This window comes from Apteryx rowi, unplaced genomic scaffold (genome assembly GCF_003343035.1).
Source record: "Apteryx rowi isolate R43461 unplaced genomic scaffold, aptRow1 scaffold_118, whole genome shotgun sequence".
NCBI classification, from domain to species: domain Eukaryota; kingdom Metazoa; phylum Chordata; class Aves; order Apterygiformes; family Apterygidae; genus Apteryx; species Apteryx rowi.
The window spans coordinates 2186378-2213403 of record NW_020447397.1 but is presented as its reverse complement, the minus strand read 5'-3'; the positions used below and the strand labels follow the sequence as shown (position 1 = coordinate 2213403).

Below are 27026 nucleotides of genomic sequence, written 5' to 3'. Positions count from 1 at the left end.
AAACTGCAAACATTCAGCAACAAAAAATCCATTTGTACTCCATGGGTAGCAAAGCCTTAAGACTACCAGACAGAAACACTGACAGTAGGATAATGGATCTTTGCAGGATTGGAATGCATAAATATTTCTGGAATCAAAATGTCTGTATTTTTAGAGGCAAAGGATAACATTGGTTTTCTAAAATCACCTATTAGTGAACATTGGCAAAACTGTGGTATATATTGGCTAGTGGATATAGAACTTGATTTTACTTTTGCCAGCTAAAGCTGTAACTTGGTTTATGTATCTTTTAAGCTGAAATAATAAAGGAACTACTTTGAAGCAGTTTCAGAGTATTAGGATTCAGCTTTTGCAATCCCCAATATAATAGGCACAATGGATCTCCAAATTAAGGCTATCTAGAGTGTACTAGATTTTCAGGAAAATGCTGTGATTGTCTGAGGTTGGAATGGTAACCAGATGCTGGAAATGCTGAAATTATGGGAAGTTTCTAGCTGATAAGTAAAACCTCTCAGAATCCACTGAACCGTCAAGATTTGGGAGATCTCAGGGAATTTACTGCTTCACAATTTTCACAGTGAAAAAGAAAGATTGGGAGAAGCATAGAACATCTTACACTTAAAAGGCTGCTCAGAACCCTTTGAAAAAGAATTCAGGATAGAGACTTCAAATTCCATTGTTAATGTAGATTCTTTTGGAGACCTTCAGTTGTCATTGTAGTTGTTCCAAATGTATAAAAGTTCCATGTAAATTTTTCAAAATTCTCTAGATTTCCATGATGCAGAAACTGTGTTTGGAAAGTTGTAGGAGTTGATGTTCTGATTTCCAAGGGACTGCAAAAACTTAACGTACTATCTTATTTCTTGTATTAAAGTACTTTTGCTTCTTGTCTCTTCTAAAAGCAGAACAAAGGAGAGCACAAGTTTACGAAGATACAAAAAGAAAATAAGAAATAGAATCTGAACTTGTTTGGAATCTAAAAGTATAATCTAAACACCACTTTGTACTATAGTGAAGATACTGCTGATTCTTAGAAGTCTGAATAATGTTTACAGTTAAATTAACACCTTGCTAATCAGATGGGTGAGACTGCTTAGACCAGGAGTCATACTGTGTTTTTACAGACTTCCGCAGTGCTTTTTGGAGAGGAAAGATTAGATACTTCATGTGACAGGGAAGAGAATGGCTTGAATCTGCATGACTCTCCAAAGTGAATCTGGAGTGTAAAATAAAGAAAGAGGTCCTTACTTCTTGACTACTTGTGATGAAAACCCTAAAATACAGGAAATGTCTGAGGAACAGAGACCTTACCTGAGAACCAGCTACGAGTAGTTAGAGGAATCATACAAAGAGAGAGGACCTTTCTGATATGAGGAATAAGTATACCTTTTCCTTTATAAAACTTGGAACTGTGACTGGGTATGTCATAAGACCAGGGTACAGGGCATTTTGATAAATTCCTCATTCACCAGGGCATTGCTCTAGAAGATCCAAAAGGCAGCAAGATCTTTTGAGAGTTGAGTAGTGCAGGTGTTTTGTAAGGTGGGTCAGCTTGCAAGGGTAAGGACAGCTTGTTTTTCCCAAATGATCACCAGTGAGTGGCTGTCATAGACAGCCCTTTACCATATGGCAATGTAGTGAGGAATACGTCTAAACCAGAGGAAGGTCTCCACAGTCACATTTTAAATCTATAGTCATTCTTCCAACGTAAAGTTAAGTGTATGTTAAGAATGTTGGAGATATAAATGGTTTGAATTTAGACAATTTACTATATTGTTACAAAAATATTCCACATATAGTTGTGCCCTTCAAATGTGTATGTTCCCTTCAACATGAAATATTTACAGTTATCCATAATTGTAGATTGAAAAGATGTTAGGCACTGTTGGAGACTGTGTCCAATACAAAGAAGAAGTTAAGAGTGCTATTGAAGAGTTAATCACCAACTCTAAAGAAGCCCAAGCAGAGGCTGAAAAGATCTTGGATACAGAAAGCTTATTACAAGCTCAGCAACTACTACTTCATCATCAGGTATGGCAATTACTCATGTACACATTTGATTTTTTTTTTTAATAGTGTACAATATATGTAGTTACTAAATTTTGTTTTGTAAGTTAAGTTATTTCCAGTAGCAAGGCTCTGTATATTTAAGCTTGTGAGAGTCATAATAGAAATTGTCTTATATGACCTGGTATTGGCTTCTTAAAATGAAAAAAAGTACCCAATTGTCTTTAAATATTAATGCCCAAAGATAAGCTTTTTTCAATTTTAATTGCATATCTATTTACTTCACATGGGTTTTTTTGGGTGCAGAACACATGAAAACCAGGCTACATTTACTTGAAATTTTGGGTAAATGCACTGTTCAAGTATGAAGTCTCTTTCTCTTTGCCTTTTTAAAGATCGGTGTCAGATGCAATCATAATAAATTGGGCCAGGGCCCAATCCCAGTTTTGGAAACTTCTGGAGGTATACCTCTAGCCTCACCTATTCCTCTAGGTAGCTGCTGCAGTGACAGATGGGCCTCAAGTCTATAGGTGTAGAGCAAGAAGCATTTATTTACTATGGCAACATTTGGTCACTGCCCTAACAGTAGTTCCTAGTTTACTTTAAGAAAAAGAAGGCAATCCAGAGATAAGTCTGAGGTAATATTTTAATTTATTCTGTTTGTTTTTTTAACCATTGTTAGGTATACATAATACATCTACGTCTGTGTACATAATCAAAACCACAGTCATTTGCAACGTTCTAACTGATGGCTAAAACTATTATAGTTTTGCAAGCATTGCCCAGTTATGCAAGGATAATAGGTCAAAACTTCTATGGATTGCAATAATAATAAATCATATGGGTTGCATACTGTAAGTGTCTTGGGTTCTAAGCCCAAATATATGAGATTAACTTGGAGGCCTGCTGAGTAAGAATAATTTATTGTCAATGCTTGGGCATTATGTAAATGTTTGGTATTAATCTGTATTTCTATGAGGTAAAACATGTCTTATTGTCCAACAGTGCTGTGTTGTACTTATTTTTTATCTAAACTGTTTTGTGTTTGTAAAAACTATTGTATGTATTTCAATTCTTATATGGCCTTTTAAAACTCTGCAGTCCTTATCCCTCATAGGAGAAGTAGCAGGAATAGTTAATTTATCCCTGAGATCAGACTCTTCTGCTTCTTTTGGTGTAGTTTGGTATGGTAAAATCAAACTTTATTGAAGATCTCGAGGTTAACCAGAGTAGAATTGACCAGGCAGCTATCAGCTTACCTAGCAAGACTGGCAGTGGGTCAGGCCTGTTAGGAAAGGACAGGGGATATAGTCTCAGGAGTTTCTGATAGCACTACAAACCAAAACGTATTGAGGGAACAGTTATGTAGTTTGGACATCCCCCTAATGCTGTCCAGTGCATGTTTTGATCAATCTGAAGCTCCAACCTGTGCCTCAAAGAGCGCCAAGCAGACCCCGATGCTTTCAGGGTGCTCATGAGGAGTTCATACGCTTGTGATTACTTTTGCAATTGCTCAGTTGTTGTGGTTTCTGTTTTCTAAAACATTGCTTTGGATAAACGGCCATATCTTAACTCTCTCTGTGCCCTTTGTATGCCATGGCCATTGTCAGTACATACACCCTTTGGATCCCATGGCATCTATTCTATAAGCTTATGAGATTCCCTAGAATACTTCCTACAGTTTATCCCTTTGTTTGTTACTGTCTTTGCATACTCCTGCAAATGCAGAAATCAGTTCTTGTGTGCCAGTTTCCCAAATGAGCTGAAAAGAAACATATAACTGTGTATCATTGATGTTGAATGAATCCTTCCAGCAAAGGGCAAAGAGAATCCGTGCAAAGAGGGAAGATGTGCAACAGCAGATTTCCCAAGCTAAACAATTGCAAATTGAAGGTGGACTGCCCAGCACAATGCAGGAAGATTTACAAAAGTTGGAAGGAACATTGGAGAACATGCAGCAGACAATGGAAAAACGAGAAGAACAATTACAGGTGGGTCATCTGCATGTAGAAGTAAAAATCTGTTCTTTATCCTTTTTTTTCTTTTTTTTTAATAAAGAAAAAAGAGTTTACACGAAAAAGTCAGAGCTCACTTTCTCCCCTCTGAATCATGTTAGTTGGGATTTTCATGATCAGTACCTCCATCAAAGCTTACTGAAGCTGCTAGATACTGTTTAATTAATAAAGAACCAGCACTCTGTTTGGAAGTGTTTACAAATCTCAAGTTTTCAGTCATGATAGATATTTTAAATATGATTTTATGTACAAGGCATCTGTGAATTAAGTTTTAGATGGACAGCATGCCACCACTGTTTGTTAGAGGTGGCATTGTCCTTTAGTGAGAGTTTTTAGACTGGATGTTAGGGTAATAACACTTGATGCTGTGCAAATATAATCCTTACAACTACTGTGTGGAATACTTACTGTCATCCTAAACTTAGAGAAGGAAGAAACAAGATGCAGAGAAATTACATGGCTTGCCCCAGTTTTTATAACAAATCACTGTCTGAACTGGGATTACAATTTATAGCTTCCTGCACCTAAACCTGAGTTCTCCTTTATATTTCTCTAAACAGAATGGTAATCCAGCTATTGGGCATGTCCCCCACTTTGCTTGAATGTTTAAAGTCATCAAAATTATTTCCCATGTTAAAGTACATGAAAAACAAATGATCAAATAACTTTTTATTGTAAGAGTTTCTGGGTAAAACTAGTTTTTTTCTAAAGAAGAATCCCTTATGTGAAGTTCTAACTTGGGCCTTGCTTTACTTAGAATCAAGAAAATATTTTGTTATGGTGACAAAATTCTGATTACTAGTAATTAGATGCTATATATTAATCAAAATTTTACATTGCCAGAAAAGAACAAATAGATTCTTATGTGTACCTTTTTTTTCCCCTACCATTTTACTGTAATTTATTTAATTAAAAGAACTTTAAAAGCTTTTAAGGAATTGTTGAATACCTGTGGCCATAAGCATAACCATCTGCAGTCATTACTTCAGACTTTTTATAGGCTGTACCAACATAAGATTTAAATATTACCTGCACCTGAGAGAACAGTGCTTTTCTATGCAACACAATGTCAATCAGAGTGAAAGCTTGAAGAAAATCTTCTCTTTTATTGAGTTCATAACAATTTCATCTGAAGGGTAGGCTGGACTTCAGGAGAAATTTCTGTATTTTATAATTTAGGTCCTTCCTTTTTTCCTTTTTTAGTAACTTAAAATGAAATTCTCTGCCCCCCCCTTTGTTCTTGTTGTCTTTGCTTTTGTTTTTTTGTAGGTCACAATAAATAAATGGGAACAGTTTGAAAGGGACAAAGAAACAGTAGTAAAATATCTTAATCAAGCAAGCTCTGCACTTGAACGTATCTTAAACTTTAGCAGTTTAGAGAGCCTCTCCACAGAACTGGATCAAACAAAGGTATTTGCTGTGTGAAATACAGGAGTTGTGTTATCATTCTGCCTTGCATGTTAACATGTAGTAAGCATGTTGCCTTCAATCTTTGCATGATTTTCCTGTTAAGGCCATTGCGAATTGTTTAAATCTCTATCAGAATGGAGACTGCATAGACTATTTGGAGGTAAAAAGTTATTTTATGAAAAGATCATGAGGAATTACCCAAATCTGCCTCTGAAGCACTTGTATAGATGGTGAAGTGATTCTGAGGACTTCCCATTTTATGGTCAGTAAGATCGCATCTGTACTGATAAACTAGACAGTCTCAAGCACTGTCCTGTCGTCATCCATCATGTGCTCTTTATTATGGCCTGTGCAAACTAGTGCTCTTCTAGCCCTTAGGAGCAGAAGGAGGAGAGACTTATGCTCTATGAGCACTAGCCATAACATACCACTTGGTCTTAATGGTCCCAGTCCATTTTGTTTACTAATATTGAAGTAGTAAAAGTGATTGGTTTTCCTCGATAAGTGTAGTGCTTTTCATGCTGTTTTTAACCCTTGATGAATCTGGTAAATTGTACCTATCTTGGTTATTCTCAGCATGCATTGTTGTGGTGCATATGTATATCGTGTGTGATATAACAGTTGCTGAACAAAGTGAGATTTCAAGCTACATGATACTACAAAATCTTCCATGTAAAGGATTTTATCTAAAGATTAAATATAGATGGTTACCAAAAGCACATAATTCTCCACAATTCACTAATAGATTTACTGAAGAGCTGTAGAATAAATTTTGCAAAGGTAGGATTAAAATCTTTTTAGAAAAATAGGTTTCAGTTTTATTTGCGCTAGTTTGCTCAAATGAGTATTTCTTAACTGGAACATGAAAACAGCTTTCTTCTGAGTTTGCTTCTGTGTATTTACACATTCAAAACATACATTTAGTACACACATAACCCTGTGCAATACTTTCTCCCACCAGAAACACTAAGAAAAAATATTTTTTATGTGAATAAATGAGATCTGTTTCTCTGTTATGTGGAAATGTACGCACTTATATTAATATCATGCATCCTTACAGGAGCTGTCTAAACAGACTGAAGCCATGGCAGTGCAGGCTGAGAACTTGGTGAAGAATTCTTCTGAGATACAGCTTGGTTTAAAGAACAAGCAGGTCCTTCAGCGGCAGGCAAAAACAATCCAAGAACAAGTGAAAAAAGTGGAAGTTACTCTTGAAGAAGAGTATGTTCCTTACAAGTTGTAATATTTCTTGCCCACTATAAGAATGTATTAGATCCCTAAAATCCCCTGTCAACATTTTGTGTTGTCTCATCACCTCCATCACTTTCAGCTTGCTGTGGCTTAGTAACCCAGGTTATAATACAAAATATGTCAAAAGAGTAATATGTGCAAATAAACAAAATCTTTTGTTTGCTAATACTTAGTTTAGGAAACAACTGTAGTCACATTTGACCTATCACAGTTCTTATCTTTAAGGCCCAGCTGAAATCTTGGGAAGAAGGGATGATAATTAGGATTATTCTTGAGGTACTAGTCTTTCAGAAGGAAACAAATTCAGTGCAAATGTGAAAACAGAACATTTACTATGTTTGCCTCGGTTTTCACAATTCTTCACCTTCTCCACAGGAATGTCAAGAAGTGCCTTTATCTTAGCTGAATGCCCAGATTTTATTTCATGGGCAATATCAAAAACTGCTTCTGCTGCTGCAAATAAGAAAAGGCATAGTTTCCATTTTTAAATTAAATTTGGCAAAGTCGTCCAAACTCCAAGAAAATGCTGTTAAAGCCTTTAAATATTTGTAACTTTCAGTATTTGTAAAAACTTCATCCCTTTTCACAATCGAGAACTTAAGCTGTCATCGTTATCATTTTATATATATGTGTGTGTGTATACACATATACATATATATATGCACACACACATACATAGATATATGTGTCTGAGATTAGTATTTTTGAATATATTAGATTTGACTCACAAGTCATGGAGATATGTGCCAGTTCTGTGTTGTCACACTGGAGTTACTATAGAGATGAATTTGCCCTTGTTTGAATTTGTTTGAATTTGTTTTAGCGGATACCAGAACCTCCATATGAATGCTAGTCAAAGGCAATGCCAACATTATTGGTTTTTTTCCCCCTATTGACTATTGTCAGGCTATCTTGACTTTAATCTGGTGCCTTTTTTTTCCCTGAGGTAAAGAACAGTTGTAAGATAGAGAATAACTAGCTTCTGCAGCAGCTGTAACTTATTCATGTTTGGTGGTCTAATTTTTTTAATATATTACTTTCTAAAATGTGAAGTATGTGATTCATAATCAAATGTTCTACCATATCTTACTTGCTATTTTCCTTTATGCATTGTTTTTCCCCAATGTTCCTGAGCAAGCTAGTATAATTTTTTGATTCCAGAGATTCATCCTTCCATCAATGAATATTCACTTTTTTAATAATGTGGCATTTATTTTTAAATGAAAGCCATTGTTCATATTCCCTTGCCACCTAGATGTGGAATTGCTTGTGGTTCAATGTATGAATTACATAGAATATCTATGGTACTGCGGTGCAAGAGATAATAAAAAAATAAATCCCTTCTGCAAAACATACAATCTCTATAGTGGCTCTGCAGAGCATTTAATCAGTGTATAAGAGTTATGTTGTAACTCACATCATCAATAGAACCCTTGGCCCAGTAATTTAAAGTGAAGTTGTCCCAAGTACATATAATACATACTGTGCCAATGAATAGGAAAAGGGGAAAAAAAAGAAAGTTAGGCAGCTCTCTGCAATCAGCTACACAGCAACCTGTCCTTCACAGTCTGCAGCTTTCTTACAACTATAAGGAAGCCAGATACAAAGGCAGAGGATTTCAAGCTGTTCTGCCTCTGAATTGGACCCTTGATTCTGATTTCCAGCTATATTTTTCTTTGGCTAGATTTGAGTGAAATCTTTTTGCACTTTGTTTTCCTGCAAATAATACAATAATTCGAATATAAATTTGTATATACTCGTATTAGCGAATAGCTGTTGACATTGCTAATTTTTCTTTTTGAAAATAAATAAGAAAAAATTTAAAAACCGAATTTTAACATTTTAGATGACATCTTTTCTTTAAAGCTTCCTCTAGCTTTATTGAAAAAAAAACAAAAGAACACCAAGATTGAATACAAAAACTTTTTAACATGGAATGATTTTTAAGGCTATATTTAAAAGCAAAATATATTTTGGAATTTTGTAATATTCAGAATTTTCAGATGAAATTTTACTACCAGTGAATCAGAAAACAGATATTTTGCAAACTCTGTGTAAGACCCACATTACCACTGGCTGCTTTACATTACTTTGAAAGGAGCAGAAACTTGTGTATCAGAAGTTAATTCTGTTAGGCCTTTTATAAGGGCCTTAGAGTTGTTATTTGTGACAAAGAAAAAGAGTACTTTGTTTGCTGTCCAGGATGTATAAGAATCAGTTTCAGTCTCTCTCTGTTTAGCATAGCTAAAATGTATGTTTCAAAGAATATAAGTATATTGAGTTAATTGGGTCATATCTGTTGTTGAATCTTTGGCTTGATATGAAATCATTGCCTTAGAAAACACAGACTTCCTGTAAGATTAACAGATTGCCACTGTTATAAAAAGCAAGTTTAATAAAGTAGTCAAGCTTTGCTGATTATATGTATATCCACAGTACACTGGTTTTAATCGTTCTGTTCTACTGACTAAATGACTATCATCTATGTACTCAGGTATCTCTTTTTTTAGGTATCTGATATAATCGTATTCCATATTATTTCATATAAATGGTACTTTTGTTACTTTTCTGTTCCTGCTACCATGAGATTCTTAGTGCACTGCTGATAAATGAAACTGTACTGTCTCTGACCTCTGGGTATTCCCACTAAAGTTAATGTAATTGTGCACACGCAGTCTAAAAGAGAAGTGAGTTCAACTTTGGGTGCACATTTTGGTCCTTGAAAACCAGGAGTTTTTAAAATGACCCTCATGTAGATTGAATAAGTTGTATTTTTTATTTTAGCAAGAATATAGGCAGCTTCATTGTATTAAACTGTTTATTCTCTCTAATTAATTTGGTTAATTTTAGTATTAAAAGCATGGAAATGGTGAAAAACAAGTGGGATCATTTTGGCAATAATTTTGAAGCTCTGTCCATCTGGATAGCTGAAAAAGAAAAAGAACTGGAAACTTTGGAAATATCATCATCTCCTTTGGACATACAGATCAGCCAAATCAAGGTGATTGGTTCCCATTATGTTTAGCATTAAAACCCCCATTTCTCTGTCTTTATGCTAGAGAGGCTGGGGGCTGAAAGGAAGAACAGACATTTGATTCATGTGTCAGAACTACCGTGGTGTAATGTTGCCATGCTTTGTACACAAAGATGCCAAGCAGTAAGGTTCTACATAAGCTAAAGGAAAATCCTTATAGGCTGCCTTCTCTGTTAGTGTTTAGTTTACACGTATGAAGCCTTTGTGTGTATGATTAAAATTTATTATTTAAGTTATATTCTCTTCCTTTTTTTGAGTAATCTCCACTGGTGTACAAAACAGCTACATAAATACAAAGTGTAGACAGCCTTTGTATTATAAAATGTACATCAGCTAGTGGATATAGAACGTGACTTTAATATTGCCAGCTAAAGCTATAACTTGGTTTATGTATCTTTTATGCTGAAATAATAAAGGAACTGTTGTTCTTGGTAGCTTGCAAACCTGCATACCATTTATTGCTATTGTATTTACACACAAATTCTGTGTACATTTTCTTTTAGTTCCTTATTGGTATCTGAGATGCACATTGTCTCCAAACATTGCCATTTCAAGGGCTGACTTTACATCCTCCCACAAATGAAAATTGTCCTTCTCTGAAACTGCATGTTTTCAAGGGGGCAGAGTTTTTCAGTATGCAGTGTTCACTGAGGTTTTCTTAATCTGTGACCTGCCTGCTCTTCAGAAAGTGCAAAGCTGTGCAGCTGCTTGCAGTCATGGACCAGATTGCCACTAAATATTTCTGAAGCATCCCATAATGCATTTGTTTCATGTGACTGAAACAGCTGTCAACAGACTTCCCTGTTCTTAATGTGATGACAACTTTGCATATACCAAATAAATAAAATCTCCTTGTTTCTTCATTGAAGAACAAAACAATGCTTGAATTCTTGCTTCATCACTACAGCAATTCATAAACATTTTCCTTTCAAAATAATGTATATGCATCTATTCCACTGGCATGCAGTGTCATGTACCCTTACTTGTTAGTCACTAAATGAGATTCCAATGTTTAACACAGCTGAGAAAATAAATGCATCAAATTATATTAATAATGCATTATAGGGTAAAGCCAGTTTTAATCTATCTAAATGGAGCCTAATGAAGCCCTATTAGTCCATTCAAAGCAGTGCTCTGGAAATATCGATCCTTTCTATGTGCAAGGATTTATAGTAGCTATTACATTGCATTGTAAGTTTCTGAAAATTCCAACATGATTCTTTGTTTAAATGTCATGACAGGAAAATGGTCAGCAGGTAATTTTTATGAATGTCCCAGTAAACAAAGGGGAGAAAATCCTTCAGACAAAGGTTAGGGAACATAGTTGTAACTCAGGTGAACGAACAGTCTTTATGAGCAGTGATATGTGAAACAAGTCATTTAACCTCCAATACCTGGACATAGCTAAAGGTCCCCTTCAGTGATATCATTATATGCCTAGTTTTGAAGGTTTTGTTACATTCTATTGTAGATTTCCTAAAGAGTTTATTTGCATTATAATGCTAATCAGCATACTTAATTCATAATTTCAAATACACCATGCTAATAAGGGGTACCACAATATGAGGCAAATGAAGACAAAGATGTGTTCAACATCTTTGGCTGACCAAATGAAAAAAAAACAGGGTCAACTGAACATACTTATCATACATCTAGCAGTAATATTTTGGTTTTGTTGATGTTGTTTGCAAAGCCCCTATGGCTTCAGCAAAGCCAAGATTTCACCTGCACATTTTTCAGAAATTCCTGGTGGACACAATGACAGTTATCACAAGTAGTTACCACTGGTGGCAGCCTCAGTAAAAGTCTGAAGGCCTCAATTATCCACCTTCTCTTATGTAACTGGGGGAATTTAACAGAATAGCGTGGGAGTAAACAAGTGCTGCCTAATTTCTATCTGCTGCCTTGTTAGATAATTTCAGCTTCAGGGCTGCAAATCCAGTATTTTTTCTCAGCACTGTATTCTCATGCAAAAAAAGATATTTTATGGTCTGAATTAATTCAGAATATATTGCATAAAGAGCAACTATAAATGCTTATAGCAGTACATTTTTTTTGTACTGCCACTCTAATTTTAGACTCTCAATGTTGCAGTAAACCACTTCTGAGCTATGTAATGGCAAGTAAGATACTGTTGTATTTTTATCACAATTATAACAGGAGGTGAGCAGTTTTGATGTGCTCGAGAGTGCATTTTCAGAAAAGTTTTCAGTTGATGTCGTATACACATGTATCTTAACATCATCGTCTCTGAGAAGAGCTCTTGCCTCTTTCAATTCCCTCTCCAATGAGTGTTTTTCACTGCTCTTGAGAAGAGGTCCATGGACATGCTACATCAGCAGAAATGAAAATAATTCTTTAGTGAAGAAAAAGGGTATCTCCAAGTTCAAGGTGTTTACTGAATAAATAGTTATAGATGCCATAAATTTGTCTTGCGTGTAGCTTTCAGGTTTGCCTCTAATTTGCAATAAAAGCAAGCATAGATAAATAGGAGAGAGCTGCTGTTGTGCAGTTGGTGAAATCTAAACCCAGTGATAGTTTGTCTTTACGCATTTACTTATTAATGTAGAAGACATCTGAAAAGTGCCATAGACCATTATCAGTACTGTTTCATGGTGAATTCCTCTTTATGCTCTAATGTCGTTCTTTATTTAATCCTTTGTCTGAGGGCAGACTCACCTACATCAGCATCTAATTTAATTTATACTTTATGATGCATAGGATTTTAACTTAGAGATGGAAAATAACATCTAATGTTTTTTCAGTTCATGACATTTTATTTTGTAAGCTCTTGAAAACTTGTTAAACGCATAATCAAGTGTTATGGTCCAGTACCTTAACAACATTGTTTTGAGTTATGTGCTTACTTTTTTTTATCTTGGTGATTAAATTATATTTATTTCAACACTTGAAGAGCATTGTTCATTAATTTACTGTGAAGTAGGAGATGCTAAAATATCCACTGTTTTGTCTGCTTATGAAAATGTGCTTCTCAGCCTCTTCTAACTCATTTTCTTAGATGGTGTTTTTAGGGCAGGCTGTTTTTCAAAACTTTTATAGTGCTAATTTCAAGAAGAAAAAGGGAGCTTACAGACAGGACTTTTATAACCAGTTATTTTAAATGGTCACGGAACTCTCCTCTTATTCACTCTTTTAGTGAAAAAAATCAGTAGCACGGATAAGCAATGGAAGGTTATAAAGATAGTTAAATATTATTTATTAAATATAAAGATAAAGGTAACTAAAAACATACTGTGCTTCATTATTTACTATTACTTTACATTTTAGGTTATTAATAAAGAAATAGATGTTAAAATAAATGGAATTCCCAAACTGGAAGAGGAAGCCCAGTCTTTTTCCCAGTTTGTTACCTCCGGAGAATATGCACACATTAAAGCCAAACTGATGCAGGTCAAAAGGTATTGGGAAGAGCTAAAAGATCATGCACAGAGACTGGAAGGAACAATCACAGGGAACGCATCAGCACAGCAGAAATATGAAGAAAGTCTCAAGCAGGTAGAAAATGCAAAATCTCAATGGATTATTTACAGCAATGTATAGAATTGTTCTTTTCTTTTTTTTCCAAAATTGAATATAAAATGTCGTATTAATAAGGTGAACCAGATTATATGGGTAGAATATGTGGCTTTAAAGGGTAATTTGAAAATATTCATAGGTAAATCTGTGCTTTGAATGACTTAAAAGGGAGATTCAGGAAGACATCAATATACCGACACTCAAAAAAATCATATTGTCTCTCGAATAGTCTAAGTGATTCTCCTGGATGTTGCAATGGTAAAGCACATCCAGACTTGTTAAAAACTCTATAATCTCAATCTCAGATTGTTCTTAGGTGCATATAGTATATTATGAGGGAATAATTTGAATATTATTATCGTCCCAGTCAAAAGGAGCTGAGTGCAGTCAGCATCCTTTAACTTCAGCAGACACTCAGCACTACAGAAAATTAAGATTTAAAATCCTCTTGGCACTAAATACTTATAAAGTATCACTTAAAACATGGTCTGTGTGTTTGCCATTCTTTTTAGACTCTCTGGTTTGCCTTTACCTCATAGGTGCAGCAGGCAGTGTCTGAGTTTGAAGCTAAGCTGGCCGAGCCTCTTACATCGTGCGCCTCATCAGCGGCAACGTACGGGGTGCTTCAGGATTACATGGTGAGAGCCTGGCCGGGGAGCCCTGCCGCTGCGGCGGGCGAGAGTCCGGCAGCATGGGGCGGTGCGGAAAGGGAATGCGAAATATGAAACGGGAATATCCTGTTGGCCAGGGGGCTGCCTGGTCCTGGGGGGCAGGCTGGGGTGGGCAGCCTGCGGGGGAGCCCACAGCAGGTCAGCCCGTGATCGGTGCCGCGCTCTGAGGCCTCCTTAGTGCGGGGCTGTCAGAAGCTGTACGGAGCCATCGGAGATGACTGGAAAATACGTTCAGTTTAGCCAAGCTGGGTAAGAGGCAGCCGCTTCCGATGTGGGCAGAGGCCCATCACCCCACTGTGGGAAAAAGGTGAGCGTAAAAGTATGAATTAAGCTCCAGGTTCTTGTTTTGAATTTCATGCATCTAAAGCATTATCAGAAATAAAAGATAAGAAATGTGTTTGTTAGACAGTGTTCCCCTTGAAGGTTTTTATGAAGCTTGGGTCTTGGTATAGAGAAATCTGTGATTTAAAAAAAGAAATGTATCTTCTTGGGAATATGCTTTCTTTGACACTGTGCAGACTGGACAGAGTTTCAACAGACAGTTTTTGTCTGTGATGCCAGAAGACTGTGGGTGTTTGCACATTTGGGTCAGTCCATTTTAAAAGGAAACAAATATTGGATTTGATTGTTCAAACTACAAGAAAAGCCCAAATCTGAGGGAATTTAGTGTAGCATTTTTGTCTTTCTCTACAAGTATGCAATGTATTCTTTCTACCATAGACGTTATCTTCCTTTCTAAGAAAATACTATGCAGACTTTTAGTTGGAATACTCTTGCAGAAAAATACATATAACTTAGTGGTAGCAACTTGCAAAGGCCGTATGCAAGGAAGACCCTTCAGCTTCAGAAAAGCTTGATACTTGCTGAGGAAAGAAGACTTTGCCTATGAAGAATTTATTCAAACAGCAGACGTAATCATTATTATTATGGTATTTAAACATTACTAATATAATGAGTTTTTAAATACTGTCATGCCTAGAGGATCATAATGATTTCATGTCTTAGTATGAAATTATATTTTATTATTTAGTTTAAACATCAGTAGTTTGTTGCTGTGTAATTCACATTTCCTACTGTATGGTGTTGCTTTCATGATTACTGTAATTTCATGATTACTGTAAACTGTTACTGTTGTTATTATTGCAAAATGATTAGTTGGAACTTTATTGGTCTTAAATCTATTTATTTCATTTTGTGTTTTTCTAACTCATTTTACTATTTTTCATTCATTTCCACATGAAAAAATTTCCCAGCCTTCTAGAAATGGGACACAGCAAGTCAATTCCACATCAGATGCCATTTCCATGCAAAAGATATTTGACTAATATTGACACGAGTTTGCTGTAACTGTTCCCATATCTTTCCCATGTCAGGACATGGGATGCAGGTGTGGCTACCCTCGCATATTGGAATGAGCTTTTGTAGCTAGTGTATCTGATAAATTAGAGAAACTGTTAGACAAACGGTAGGGAATTTGGCACTTGGTCCTGCATGATCGTATGGTGTCACATGCCCATTTGACTTGACTCTTCCGCTGCCGACAGGCTTTTCCTTGACACTGTTCTTAGGGAAGTCTGTCACCACTACAGGCTAGGGGTGATCAGAAAGCTTGAGGCCTGTGTGTCTAGGACAGATGTGAGAGAACTGTGTGCTGTGCAGTGACTCCATGATCAGGGGGATGTAGCGTTGCTTTGGGTGGAAGAGGACAGTTTTGCCCACCATTGTTATTATTGTAGCTCTCATTTATGGATCTGGCTTCTCTCTCTTTTTCGTGTTCATCAGGACTTTTGTCATAATGTGGAAAAACTGAGCAACACTCTGGCCTCTCTCTCAGCCTGTGCCCGAAAGGTCTCCAACAAAGAAAAAGCTGCTCAGGAGGTGGCAGTGTTACAGCAGAAATATGAAAAGGTGCTAGAAAATACTAAAGAGAAACAGACCTTATTAGAGACTCTTCTAGCTCAGTGGCAGAAGTGAGTAAACCCTCACCTTCATTACGACAGACATGGAGACCTTCCTGTGGTCAGTCTGTGAGAAGGAGGGCACAACCTGAGTTGATAATGCTCCATGTTGTGATTTTGTTAGGCAGGAGAAAGAGCTATCTGCCTTCTTGACCTGGTTAGAGGGGTGTGAAGCTACAGCCAGACCTTCAGAGCAGTATGTTTCTGCTGACAGAGTTAAACTAGAAGGTGAACTGCAGTCAGTACAGGTACGTTTGAACTGAAAGATACTCTCCCTACATTTCCTGTTTTTTTTTTCTTTTTTTTCCCCTGTACCTTTAAAAAGAGGGAATTGCTCAATCTGACAAATTGCTTAATTCTAGGCTTCAGGTATGTCCTAGGGACATACTATGCTATTATTGTTGTTATTTATCAAAGATAGGAAAAACAAGACGAAAAGTGCTATTTGCAAATATTATATGCCTCTTCAGGAGTAGGAATATTTGTATATATCCTGTTATTTATCAAGGAAGGACATTGGTCTGCTTTCTAGAGGGTCTTTCCTCTAGAGAAATGCCTTTTTTCAGACAATGCTACTTTCTGTTTTCCATGTGTAAGGAAAGTCGATCAGACAGGAGGATGTTCACGGGTTCTATGTTTACAATGAAAATGCTGATTTCCCAATTGCTTTTTTAAACACAAAACTTCTGTTCTAAAGTATGCCTTCCCGGGGAATTTTTGCCATTTGCTTTCAGATTAATATGAGGCAGTAGACCAAATGTATCGTCTTTTAAACCCTTCATGAAGACAGTGAATCCATAATTTCACTTTGAAATAATATTGAAGAGAAGAATTTTTTTTTTGTTTTGGGGGTTTTTTGGGTGGCCAAAATTTGTGACATTTTCTCACAACTCTAATGCTGTTGAGAGTGGCTAAAGTGGAACAAAATGTGATGCAAAACAGTCTTGATTTTAGCCGCTGTCAACAGTAGAGCTGTGTGGAAGGGTCGTGCTTTGTCATGAGCAGAAAAAAATCTTTTATGAATCCTTACTGAATTACAGCTGCAGATCTAGTTGTCTGAGAGATAGTGAGGACCTCCATGTGACCTGGACAGACCTGTATTCTCTAAGGATTTGACTGTGCTCATTCCCTTGTCTCAAAGTGATGTATTTTATTATTGTTATTTGGCATAACATGATGCAATTTTTAATCTAAAGGCTATATGTTCTACTGTTTTCCCAGGATTTGCGAGCTGATATTGAGTCCCATGCTTCAATCTATGCAAACCTATTACAATTAAATGAGTCACTGTTTCCAACAGCCTCCAACCAGCGTGTAAAAGCGATTAAAGAAAAATTTGAAGAGCTGGATGAGAGGTGGAAAGCTTTACCACAAACTGTTGATAAAAGGTTTGTGCTTCAGAATGTTTTTTAATGTGTTTAATGATAGTAACCAGTATTCAGGTGAGGAATTTCAATCCTGAAATTTAGATTTTTAAGTATGACCATTTGGAAAAAAAAGATTTAAGGATAGAAAACTTCTGTTGCAAGGATGAAGAACAGGAAATGGCAACAGTGGAGATGATTGTGCTTCCCCAGTTACATTTTTCCAAATAAATTGATGTATCCATTTTCTGGGGTTGCATGGTTTGAATGTCTGATAAGACAGCCATCTGTACCCTAGCTACTGAAAAATCCATGAGGATGGAAGATCAGAAACAGTGAGCAGGAGGTTACTGGAATCAAGTAGCGTTCAGCTAAACATTGCACCAATCTGCAGTGTAATGTCAGGAATCTCATGAGTTTTATACATCTCTGGATTTGGGGTCCTCAGCATCTGGTTTTGTAAACAACCTCTTTTGAGATCCTTTTAAAGATGGGAATTCCTGATGCATAGGACAGAGCATGAGATAGCAATGTTAACGTTACCTTACAGAAATGCAATGAGTGGAAACTGCCTTCTAAGAGAAGAATTCTGTTCACCCAGTTCCTTTCATCTGCTGTGCTTGTAGTAAAGCGAACCAATGAGTTTGCAACCCTGTCATAAAAACCCAACAAACAAACTTGTCAAGCAAGTACTGTTTTGATCAACTTTTTTTTCATTTCAAATTGATTGTAAATGACTTTCAAATTTTTTGGTATTTTGATATTACTTCCAAAGTCTGTAATATCTGCTCTTCATTTCTTCAGTTATATGGTTTACCTTGTGCAAAGCCCCACTATTGTCCTTTTAAACCAATTTGAAGCTTTCATTTGCCATAACAACTATAAATACATAGCTGTTTGGCTGCTGCCTCATCTTAGGATCAGTGATAGCGCCTCTTTTTTTGAAACTGTATATTATCATGGATTTAGATTTCAGTCTCTTTGGTGATGAACATATATATTTTACTATTTGTAAGGTACCTGAAATAATATGACATGTCCATGACATGTCCATGACATGTCCATGACATAGGTGTTTTATAAATACAATTGTTTTACAATATAATAATCTTCTACATAGAATTTCATCCTGACAGTTATGTAGAGAATTCCATAAGGGAAATCTTGCAACAGGTCACCTTTCTAAGGTCAACGTTTAAAAGCTCAGTTCTGCTAGTGCTGAGTACTCCTCTGAATACATTCCCAGGCTGTGTTACTTTGAACACAGTACAGCTCAACACTTAACCCTCGCTTACTTCAGGGGACATTGAACATTCAGCTACTCAACCCCCATCTGCATTCATGAGACCCTTGCCTTAAATGCAGTGTTGTAGATATTGTAAACAGAATTACTATGTCTGAAAATTGAAGTTTAATTTCTATCATTATCTTTACTGATACTACCCTACAAAGGAAAATTGAGGAATGTACTTTGATGGGTTGGGGTACTTCTATTATTTGATACAAATAAAATGGTAGAAACAGAAAAGAGTCAAACTGTTACTTTCAAGCAGTGTTATGTTATTCCTCAGAGTAGAAATCAACATGGCAATCATCACATCCAAAAAATAAATTGACATTTTAGTTTTCTCTTTCCTTCTTTCCTGCCACCTGGCATTGATTTTAGTGCTCTCTAGTGAACTGTGGGTTTGATTCTGGGAAGTGATTAATTTGCATCAAGTGCTTTCATGTTTATATCTAACGTCCTGTAGGATCAGTTTCCTTCAATCTCTTGTTGCTGAACATGGGCAGTTTGATGAGCTACTGCTCAGTTTTTCAGACTGGATTAAGCAGTTCCTTGCTGAACTACAGGCCACTTCGGAAATAAACACAGCCGATCGACAACTAGCTGTATCTCACAATAAGGTAAACTTTTGAACATAAATATTTAAGACAGAAAGATTGTACAGTGCATTCAGCTAAAAATTCATCTAAAACTAGTATGACTTGTGTTTGAAAAATGATACTCTGCTGTAACCACATACACAGTTCTGTTATTGGACTGGACTGAAGCAAATTGTAATGCTGAACTGTTTTTATTAGAACCCCCTTAGCAGTACTTGCTGCACTGGTAAATTTAGTACTAAAATGTTCTCTGAACTTTTGACTGGAAAAAAAAAATGCACCCCTCCTATTTTCTTTCTTTCCCACAGGACCACTTAAAGGAAGTTGAAAGTAAAAAGCAGCAGCTGCAAAGTCTGAAGGAACATGTAGAAAAACTATGTTCTTTCAGCTGTCCAGATGACCACCAGACATTGCAGGGAAAGACTGAAGATTGCTTTCAGATCTTCCAGGAGGCAAGTCAAATAACTAGCCAGAGACAAGAGGCTCTGGAACAGCTATGGGTATTCCTGGAGCTCCACAGTGCTACATCAGGTGTGCTCCACCAGCTAAGGCAGACAGTGGAGAAAACAGGAAATATAGATAAAGCTAAATCTGAATTACTGGAGAAGCAACTGCATGATGTTATTCAAGATCTTAACAAACTGGAGTCTGTTGCCATCAGTTTGGATGGTTCCCTTACTAAGGCCCAGTATCATCTAAAACATGGCGTTTCTGAGCAGAGGACCTCCTGTAGGGCTGTGATTAATAATCTGTGCTTGGAACTGGAGGCAGTTCAAAACCTGCTGGGAACCAAGCAGAGTGAGGCAGAAGCTCTTGGAGCCTTGAGGAAATCTTTTGTGGAACGTAAGGAACAGCTACTGAAGAGTATTGAAGATACTGAGGAAAGGGCTGACAAGGAAGGTCTGAAGGAGGCAACGTTGCAAGCCCTCCAGCAAAGGTAAAAACTAATGTTTGAGATTGGCACTTCTTCATTTGCTTGCATTCCATAGACTTTTTGATGAGTTGGAGACATGTGTAAGATTCATTCCTGAGCGCCTTATTTATTGACATTTTGCAAGGCACATGAGTCCTTAGGCCTATTTAATAATATTTACTAAGTGAGCTGTCTGGATGGAGGAAGAATATGAGCAGAACACTTAGCCTATCCCTTAAATTTTTTATGCTGAAAGAACAGATACTGAAAACTTCGTCACTGGAAATTGTTTTGTTCTGATGAATCCAAGCTCCAAACAGTTATTAGCAATCCCATACAACACAGCTGTGTCTACTCTTACGGAACTGAAGATTGTACATGTGCTAGGAGGAGTTGAAAACACACACTATAATGAAATATTAAACTAAGTATTTGAGTGTGTTTCCAAGTCACTGTGTCAGATGAAGGTATATGTATATAATCTATATAATTGTATGGTTGTATATGTATCAGAAGAAATCACGTTCTGAGGCTAGTTGTAGCTGTATCCAGGTAACACTTTGTTTTCAAAAGGTATTCTATGAAATATTAGAAAAAAAGGAACTTTATACCCAGTGACTCTCTGAGTAACTCCTTCTTTCTTACATACCCCTTTTCTCTCTTTCATAAAAGTGAAGCTATGTAAATCTGTAACCTGCATTTTAACTTGCAGATTAAGGATCTTTAACCAGTTAGATGAGGAATTGAATTCTCACCAGCATGAACTCCAGTGGCTCATGGATAAAGCAAAACAAATAGCTCAAAAAGATGTAACACTTTCTCCTGAGATTGACAAAGAGATAAATTGCTTAGAATCTCTGTGGGAGGATACCAGGAAAGCTATACATGAAAAGTAAGTAGATCTTAGTTTTTAAATGAGAGGAGAGTGTCCTTCTTTTAGTGAGGGAAAGAGACCTTGTTATTTGATTATTTAATCATTTATTTTAAAATGTTTTCTCTTTCCCATACTTGCAGACCTTCCTGCACCTGATTATTTTTGAGAGCTCTTTGGAGCATTTGCAAAAGAGCTAGGCTCTAAAGTGATTGCCTCTCTCTCTTAGCAATGCCATGTTCCCCTAGTTCCTTTTGTTGACAAACACTGTTCTTCAACTAAACATACCTAGAGTATTAGCTCTTTGCTCTCTCTCTCCAGCAGAAAGACCAAGAATGGATCTAATGTGTTTTTTTCTTCTGTCCATTGCCTGAACAGACATAGGCTTTTGTAAAGAAGAAGAAGAAGAAAAAAATAGGCCTGTTTCTGGCAGCAGGTTATTCTGTTTTCACTAGAATGATAGATGAATTAAATATAAGGTTTTAAACCCCAAAACATATGTCTGATAATTGGAAGATGAAATAGTCAGACTTATCTTGCATTGCTTTAGTCTTTACTTCTGGTCCTTTTTATCCAAAAAAGTTCCTAATTCTCTGTGTTAAAGAAACAGGTTAAATAAATGAGCTGCAAAAGCCAAAATCATTACACTGTGGTTTCCAGTCAGTAAGACGCTAAACTCAGGAAGTGAAAAGGTTGCATTCAAGCTCCAGTGTTTCTTTTGTTCAAGTCACTTTGTTCAGGATTTGCTATATGAGATGGGGGATTCATATATTTTTGTCAATAAGTTGTGTGATGTGTGGAACCCAAGTGATTTGTAAAAACTCAAAATAATATTTCCTTGGCTGGCCAAAACATACTCCATCCTGATTCCTACTGGCACCCCCATGATGAATTGCTATGTCACATTCTCTTGCTTCAGCAACAATACAATGAGCGGTGCTGTCTGACACAGCCTTTTCCCATTTCAGAAAGGACCAGTGCTGTGTTCTTATCGATCTGATGAAGGAATATCAGAGTTTGAAGTCGATGGTAACAAAAGTCATAGACAGTGCTGACAGTGCTTCTGTGATCAAATCCATTTGGAAGGATCATGAAGATGTCAGGCGAACTTTATCAAAGGTAATTATAAATATTTTCATTTGAGCGGTTTAACTGGTCTTTGACTTCAGTGAACTTTTCTGTTTGAAAAGTGACCTTTGAGCTATGTTTAAAGTTCCTTGAAGTTACTGTCAAATCTTGTCAAATTGACACTCAGAATTTAAATCCTACTGATTCTGATAAAGAGGAAAGAATACAGTCTTTTCTGCACTTTTGGTGAGATCCATTAATATGTATTTGATTGCTGCTATTTTAAAGTACATTTTAACACCTAAAAATGTAAAATGTTAATTTATATGGAAAGCTATGATATATGGAAATCTGTTTTTTATATAAAATACATGAAAAATATGTTCCCATCACAGCAGGAGAAGATATTTCCAGTCAACATACTTCAATGTTTTCCATATTGGATAATTTTTTGAATGGATAAAAGCCAATGACAGAAAAAGCTGACACTGGAATATTATTCTCTGTCACAGCAAAAAAAGCATTGCTATCTCCTCAAACACAAATCTGGCTCCTTTTCTGAAGTTTGCCACTCATTTATGTCCGTCTCTTTCCCTAAGACTACTTTGTTCAAAGGGATGCCATGTTGATACTGGCCATTGAGAAGAGATAAGGAAGTTGGGTCTCTATATTCCATTCATTTCACTGAATTATATTTTTAACATTCCAAATTGTATTAGCCCAAGTTATTCTTAAAGCATCAGCCTAAAAAAGAAGTTCAGAGTTAAATTCTTTCCATTCATTTGGAGGATAATTTCATTTGGAAGCCTATTGAGTCATTAAAAATTCAGCAGTCAGAACTGTATAACCATCATTCCAAACTATGCATATTTTTAGGTTCTTTTTAATAGACATTTTAACTAGAACTATATGCCAAGTATTCATCAAGTTAAGAGGGGAACAGAGCATAGATTAATTTTAGCCCACAGAGTTGCAATGTCAGTGTTATAAAGAAGTGTGTATAACTTCCATATGATTTATTTCTTTAATGTGAGCCTTGGCTTGTGGCAAAATGCTCTGTTACCACGACAATGGTTATAGCTGGACCTGAAGGAGCTGAAGCACAACAAATATTTTGCCCAATTCCTGACAGTGTACCATAATAACATAAGAACGGCCATACTGGATCCGGACTAGCAGCTTCTCTCTAATGCTGATCTGTAGGACTTGCTAAGGGAAAAAGTATGAGATGTTTATTGTGGTCCTTCCTCAGTATATTGTCTCATCTTCCAGCAATCAGTTCTTTAAAGACTTCCCTTAGCCTGCAATTGCAAATTTAGTAGCTCTCGGGGAATTACTTTCCATGATTTTGTCTAATTACTTTATGAACACATTTGTACTTTTGTCTTCCAGGGTATCCAGTGATGACAAGTTTTACAATTCTAAATTTTGCTAGCAACACCCTCTGCTTACCTTGCTGTAATGCAAGAACTGATTTTAGATAGTAATTAGTTAGTGATATGTTGTTATTATTCAATTTTGGAGATAGGGTATCTGAAGAATAAAAAAATTTAAAATTATTTGCCTAAAGTCCCATAGATAGCTTGTTACCAAGTGGTAAAAATCTAGAATTTATTATTCCTACTTGTGTGCTTTAACTATGAGAAATTCTTAATTTTTTGCTACACTCATGAGAAAACCACCCCCATTACTCTGTGTTTTGTGACAAAGTTAAATGTTGGATGGCATGCTGACTGAGACTTATCAAATGCATTTCATATACCCCAGGGCTAGAGATGGGTGGCTGGAGAACTGGATCTTTCTTTCTTTCTTTCTTTCTTTCTTTCTTTCTTTCTTTCTTTCTTTCTTCAAGGCTTCATTAAACAAGGAAATATTTATGTTCACAGCATGAAGCTGCCAAGAATGATCTGAGTGATAAACAAAAAGACCTGGATACTTTCACCAATAAAGGAAAACATTTGTTAGCGGAATTGAAAAGAGTTCGTAACTGCGACCCCACTGTGGTGAAGACAGATATGAACTGTACAGTGGACAAATGGCTTGATGTAAGAATGTGATGTTTATACACTGAATACAGTTTTTAAGAAGGACAAACGTTGCTGTATTAGTATTTTCTTAGGATTTTGAAGTGCATTTGTTTAGTAAAGTTTACTTTGAAATATATCTCGGAAGGATATTCATAGGGATTTGGCATATATTGTATGCACAAAGTCATGACATTCATTTGCTAGATTTATAAAGATGTCTTACAACAAACAATGTATGAATATAACTAGTATAAATTAGCTCAGTGCCCACTTCTGAATATAAATTTGGGTTGGGTTCTCACCTACTGTGCATCAGTATTATTTCAATAAAGTAAATTGGACTGAATAAATTAGGCAGTAGATTGCATTAAGTTAAAAAGATGGAAAATTTAAAAGATATTAATAAGATGTGAATATGTTGAGAAAGAGTATTATAGCAGAGAAACATGATACAAAAACTAATATTTTACGTTTTCATATCTATACAGCTTTATTAGCAAATTCTTATATTACTTAATAAAGACAAAAGTAACTGCTTTTAAAAATAAAGTTTATCTGAATATAAACCTCTTTCCCAGGCAAAAATATATAGATTTTTAGAAACTGTCACATATGGTTTTTGTTATTTTTATGATATAGGAAACTAAGTTGAAATTATTATATCTTACTGCTTTGAACTTAGATATACTTCTAAGAGGAGAATTATTTTGCCTAGGTTCACTAATTATTTCTAATGCTAGAATTTCTAATTCTGTCTTACAATTAAGCTCAAAATAAAGAAATCTGAATGTAATTTCTGGATGGTATTGACACGCTCTCCATTTTTAAAAGGTGTCAGAAAGGATTGAAGACAACATAGATCGGTTGAGTGTAAGTGTGTCTCTGTGGGACGACATACTGAAAATCGGAGATGAAATGGATGGATGGTGTAATAAATGCATTTCTCAACTGAATGAAGGCATCAGCAACTTGAGTAATAGTCAGAGAATGGAGGTCATCCTGAAAGAGTTCCAGGTGCTTACCTGTTAATCAGTGACCAAAATGTCAATATGTTCTGGGCCAAATTCTCAACTGGTAACAGCCACATATATAAGGCTGTGCTGCTGTAGATCACTATGTCTTCTGCTCAGTCAACGATATCACTAACCCAGTGGGCTAGCTGACAGAACTCCAGACTTTTTTTGAAGCTGGCTTCTTCTGACAGAAGCAAGAAGGATATTCCTCTTACTAAATCTAAGCCCCGTAATTATTTTGGCTCTGGCAATACATGACAATGTGGTCTTATAAGAACAAAATTTTCAAAAAGCATAGCATTGGACCAAACCCAGTTCCAAAAGAAATTGATGGTAATTTTTGACAACTTCAGCTGGGATTAAGCAAAAAATGAGTAGTTTTTAAAAATCTTGTCTTAGAAGTTGGATCCTTCAGACAGTACAATAAAAAAGGCATAGTGGACTGAAGGGCAGATTTCAATGTTGGGTTATAACAGTTTCACTAACGTGATATCTTTCCTCTCTGGATAGTGTTAAATTATTTTAGAAATATAGCCAGTGCTCAGAAAGCATTCCGCTGCCATTGGCTTAAAATGTGCAGCAGATCAACCATAGAATGACTCCTACTCGACTTAATTTGAAATAAATAATACCCTTAAGAAGATGCATAGTGAACATATACAAGCAATACAATGAAATATGAAATGGTGCTAAAGCAGTTTTTTGCTGAGGATAAAACTATATTTAATATCTTTCTGTTTACTAGAGCAGTGAGACCACCTAAATTAATCAATATTAAAACTGATCTGGAGTAAGACCAGCTGGTGCCTGAACCACAGGTGTGCCTGATTCAGAGGAGGGCCAGAACAGCAGAGGGCACGAGGACTGTGCATATGTTTGCAGTCGCAGAATGCATAGTCCATCATACTTTTCTTTTTACAAAGGCAAGAGGAAAGCCTGTATACTGGCACAAGGGTCCTGCCATTTCAGCGATCAGAAATAGATGAGCATGGAAAAGAATATTCAGTACCTTTTATATGGGCCACAGCAGTTGTTCCTTTCTCTCCGATGTCAGCCCATGTTATATCCCTTTAGTGCAAAATGACCCCTGAGGATGCTTCTGAACCTGAACTTCTACCATGGCAGGGTAGAAGTTAAATGCGGTAATTTTATCCTTAAATCTTTGGTCCAATATTTTAATCAGTGATCTGCTTGAATTTCCTAGAAAAGAAAGTCTGGGTAATAGGATAGACACTCACACCAATTATTTGTCTAATACTTCAAAATTACAATATACAAATTATGATTTTCTCTTTCATGTTCCTATTATTTCTTTAGTAAATAAAATATTTCTTTATAACTTAGATCTATATATCCAGAATAAATGCAAGGTCCTGATGCATCAGTGCATGGCAACATTTATATTTTAATTCTCTTTTGAGCATAAAATTTAGTTCTGTCTAATTTTTTCCAAGAGCTCACTTCCCTGTAATAAAAACCAGACAGCACATGTATTATACTCTGCATTCCATCAAGTGGAACCTAACAACAGCAGTAGATTTTTCCAGGCAAAAAGCAGTGACATTCTTATTTTTATTCAACCACTTTGAAGAAACTAAAGCTGTTAGAGCATTTTAAATGCTAAAATGTGTGTGGTTGTTTTAACGGAGGGGAAAAAAATCTCTGAACTCAATCTACTAAAGAAAAGGAGGTGGGAGATTTTAGAGAAGAAAACTAATAAAACAACTGTGTTTACTTTTAATTGCTAAACTTTGTTTAAGTTTTCTTTCTTTTTTCCACTTGATGGAGCATCCATCTGAAGCTCTAAAGCCTTTTTGTTGTTTGGTATGAAATTTTGACCACATTTGTTTTACAGTCTGAAGTCAAGGACAAGGAACTGAAGTTGGAGCAGCTTAGATCTAAAATTTCAGATCTCAAAGAACTGACCCACAGTCAAGAGCCTCCTGCAGATCTTCAGGTAAACTAAAGACTTTGTTTATCACGGTCTGTGTTCAAATGACTAA

General features: G+C 36.1%; 1 protein-coding gene across 1 annotated transcript in view; it reads left to right on the top strand.

Annotated features, from left to right (window-relative positions):
* Positions 1-27026, top strand: part of LOC112974688 (nesprin-1-like) — a 41842-nt gene that overhangs the window by 11619 nt on the left and 3197 nt on the right. The window contains exons 11-27 of the mRNA XM_026083937.1: positions 1864-2031; positions 3822-3998; positions 5292-5432; positions 6493-6653; positions 9534-9684; positions 13006-13233; positions 13794-13892; positions 15708-15895; positions 16008-16131; positions 17105-17271; positions 18999-19152; positions 19440-20068; positions 20757-20936; positions 21884-22034; positions 23870-24028; positions 24842-25024; positions 26879-26980. Coding sequence (XP_025939722.1) covers positions 1864-2031; positions 3822-3998; positions 5292-5432; positions 6493-6653; positions 9534-9684; positions 13006-13233; positions 13794-13892; positions 15708-15895; positions 16008-16131; positions 17105-17271; positions 18999-19152; positions 19440-20068; positions 20757-20936; positions 21884-22034; positions 23870-24028; positions 24842-25024; positions 26879-26980 — 3162 coding nt within the window. The remainder of the gene's footprint in view (positions 1-1863; positions 2032-3821; positions 3999-5291; positions 5433-6492; positions 6654-9533; positions 9685-13005; positions 13234-13793; positions 13893-15707; positions 15896-16007; positions 16132-17104; positions 17272-18998; positions 19153-19439; positions 20069-20756; positions 20937-21883; positions 22035-23869; positions 24029-24841; positions 25025-26878; positions 26981-27026) is intronic.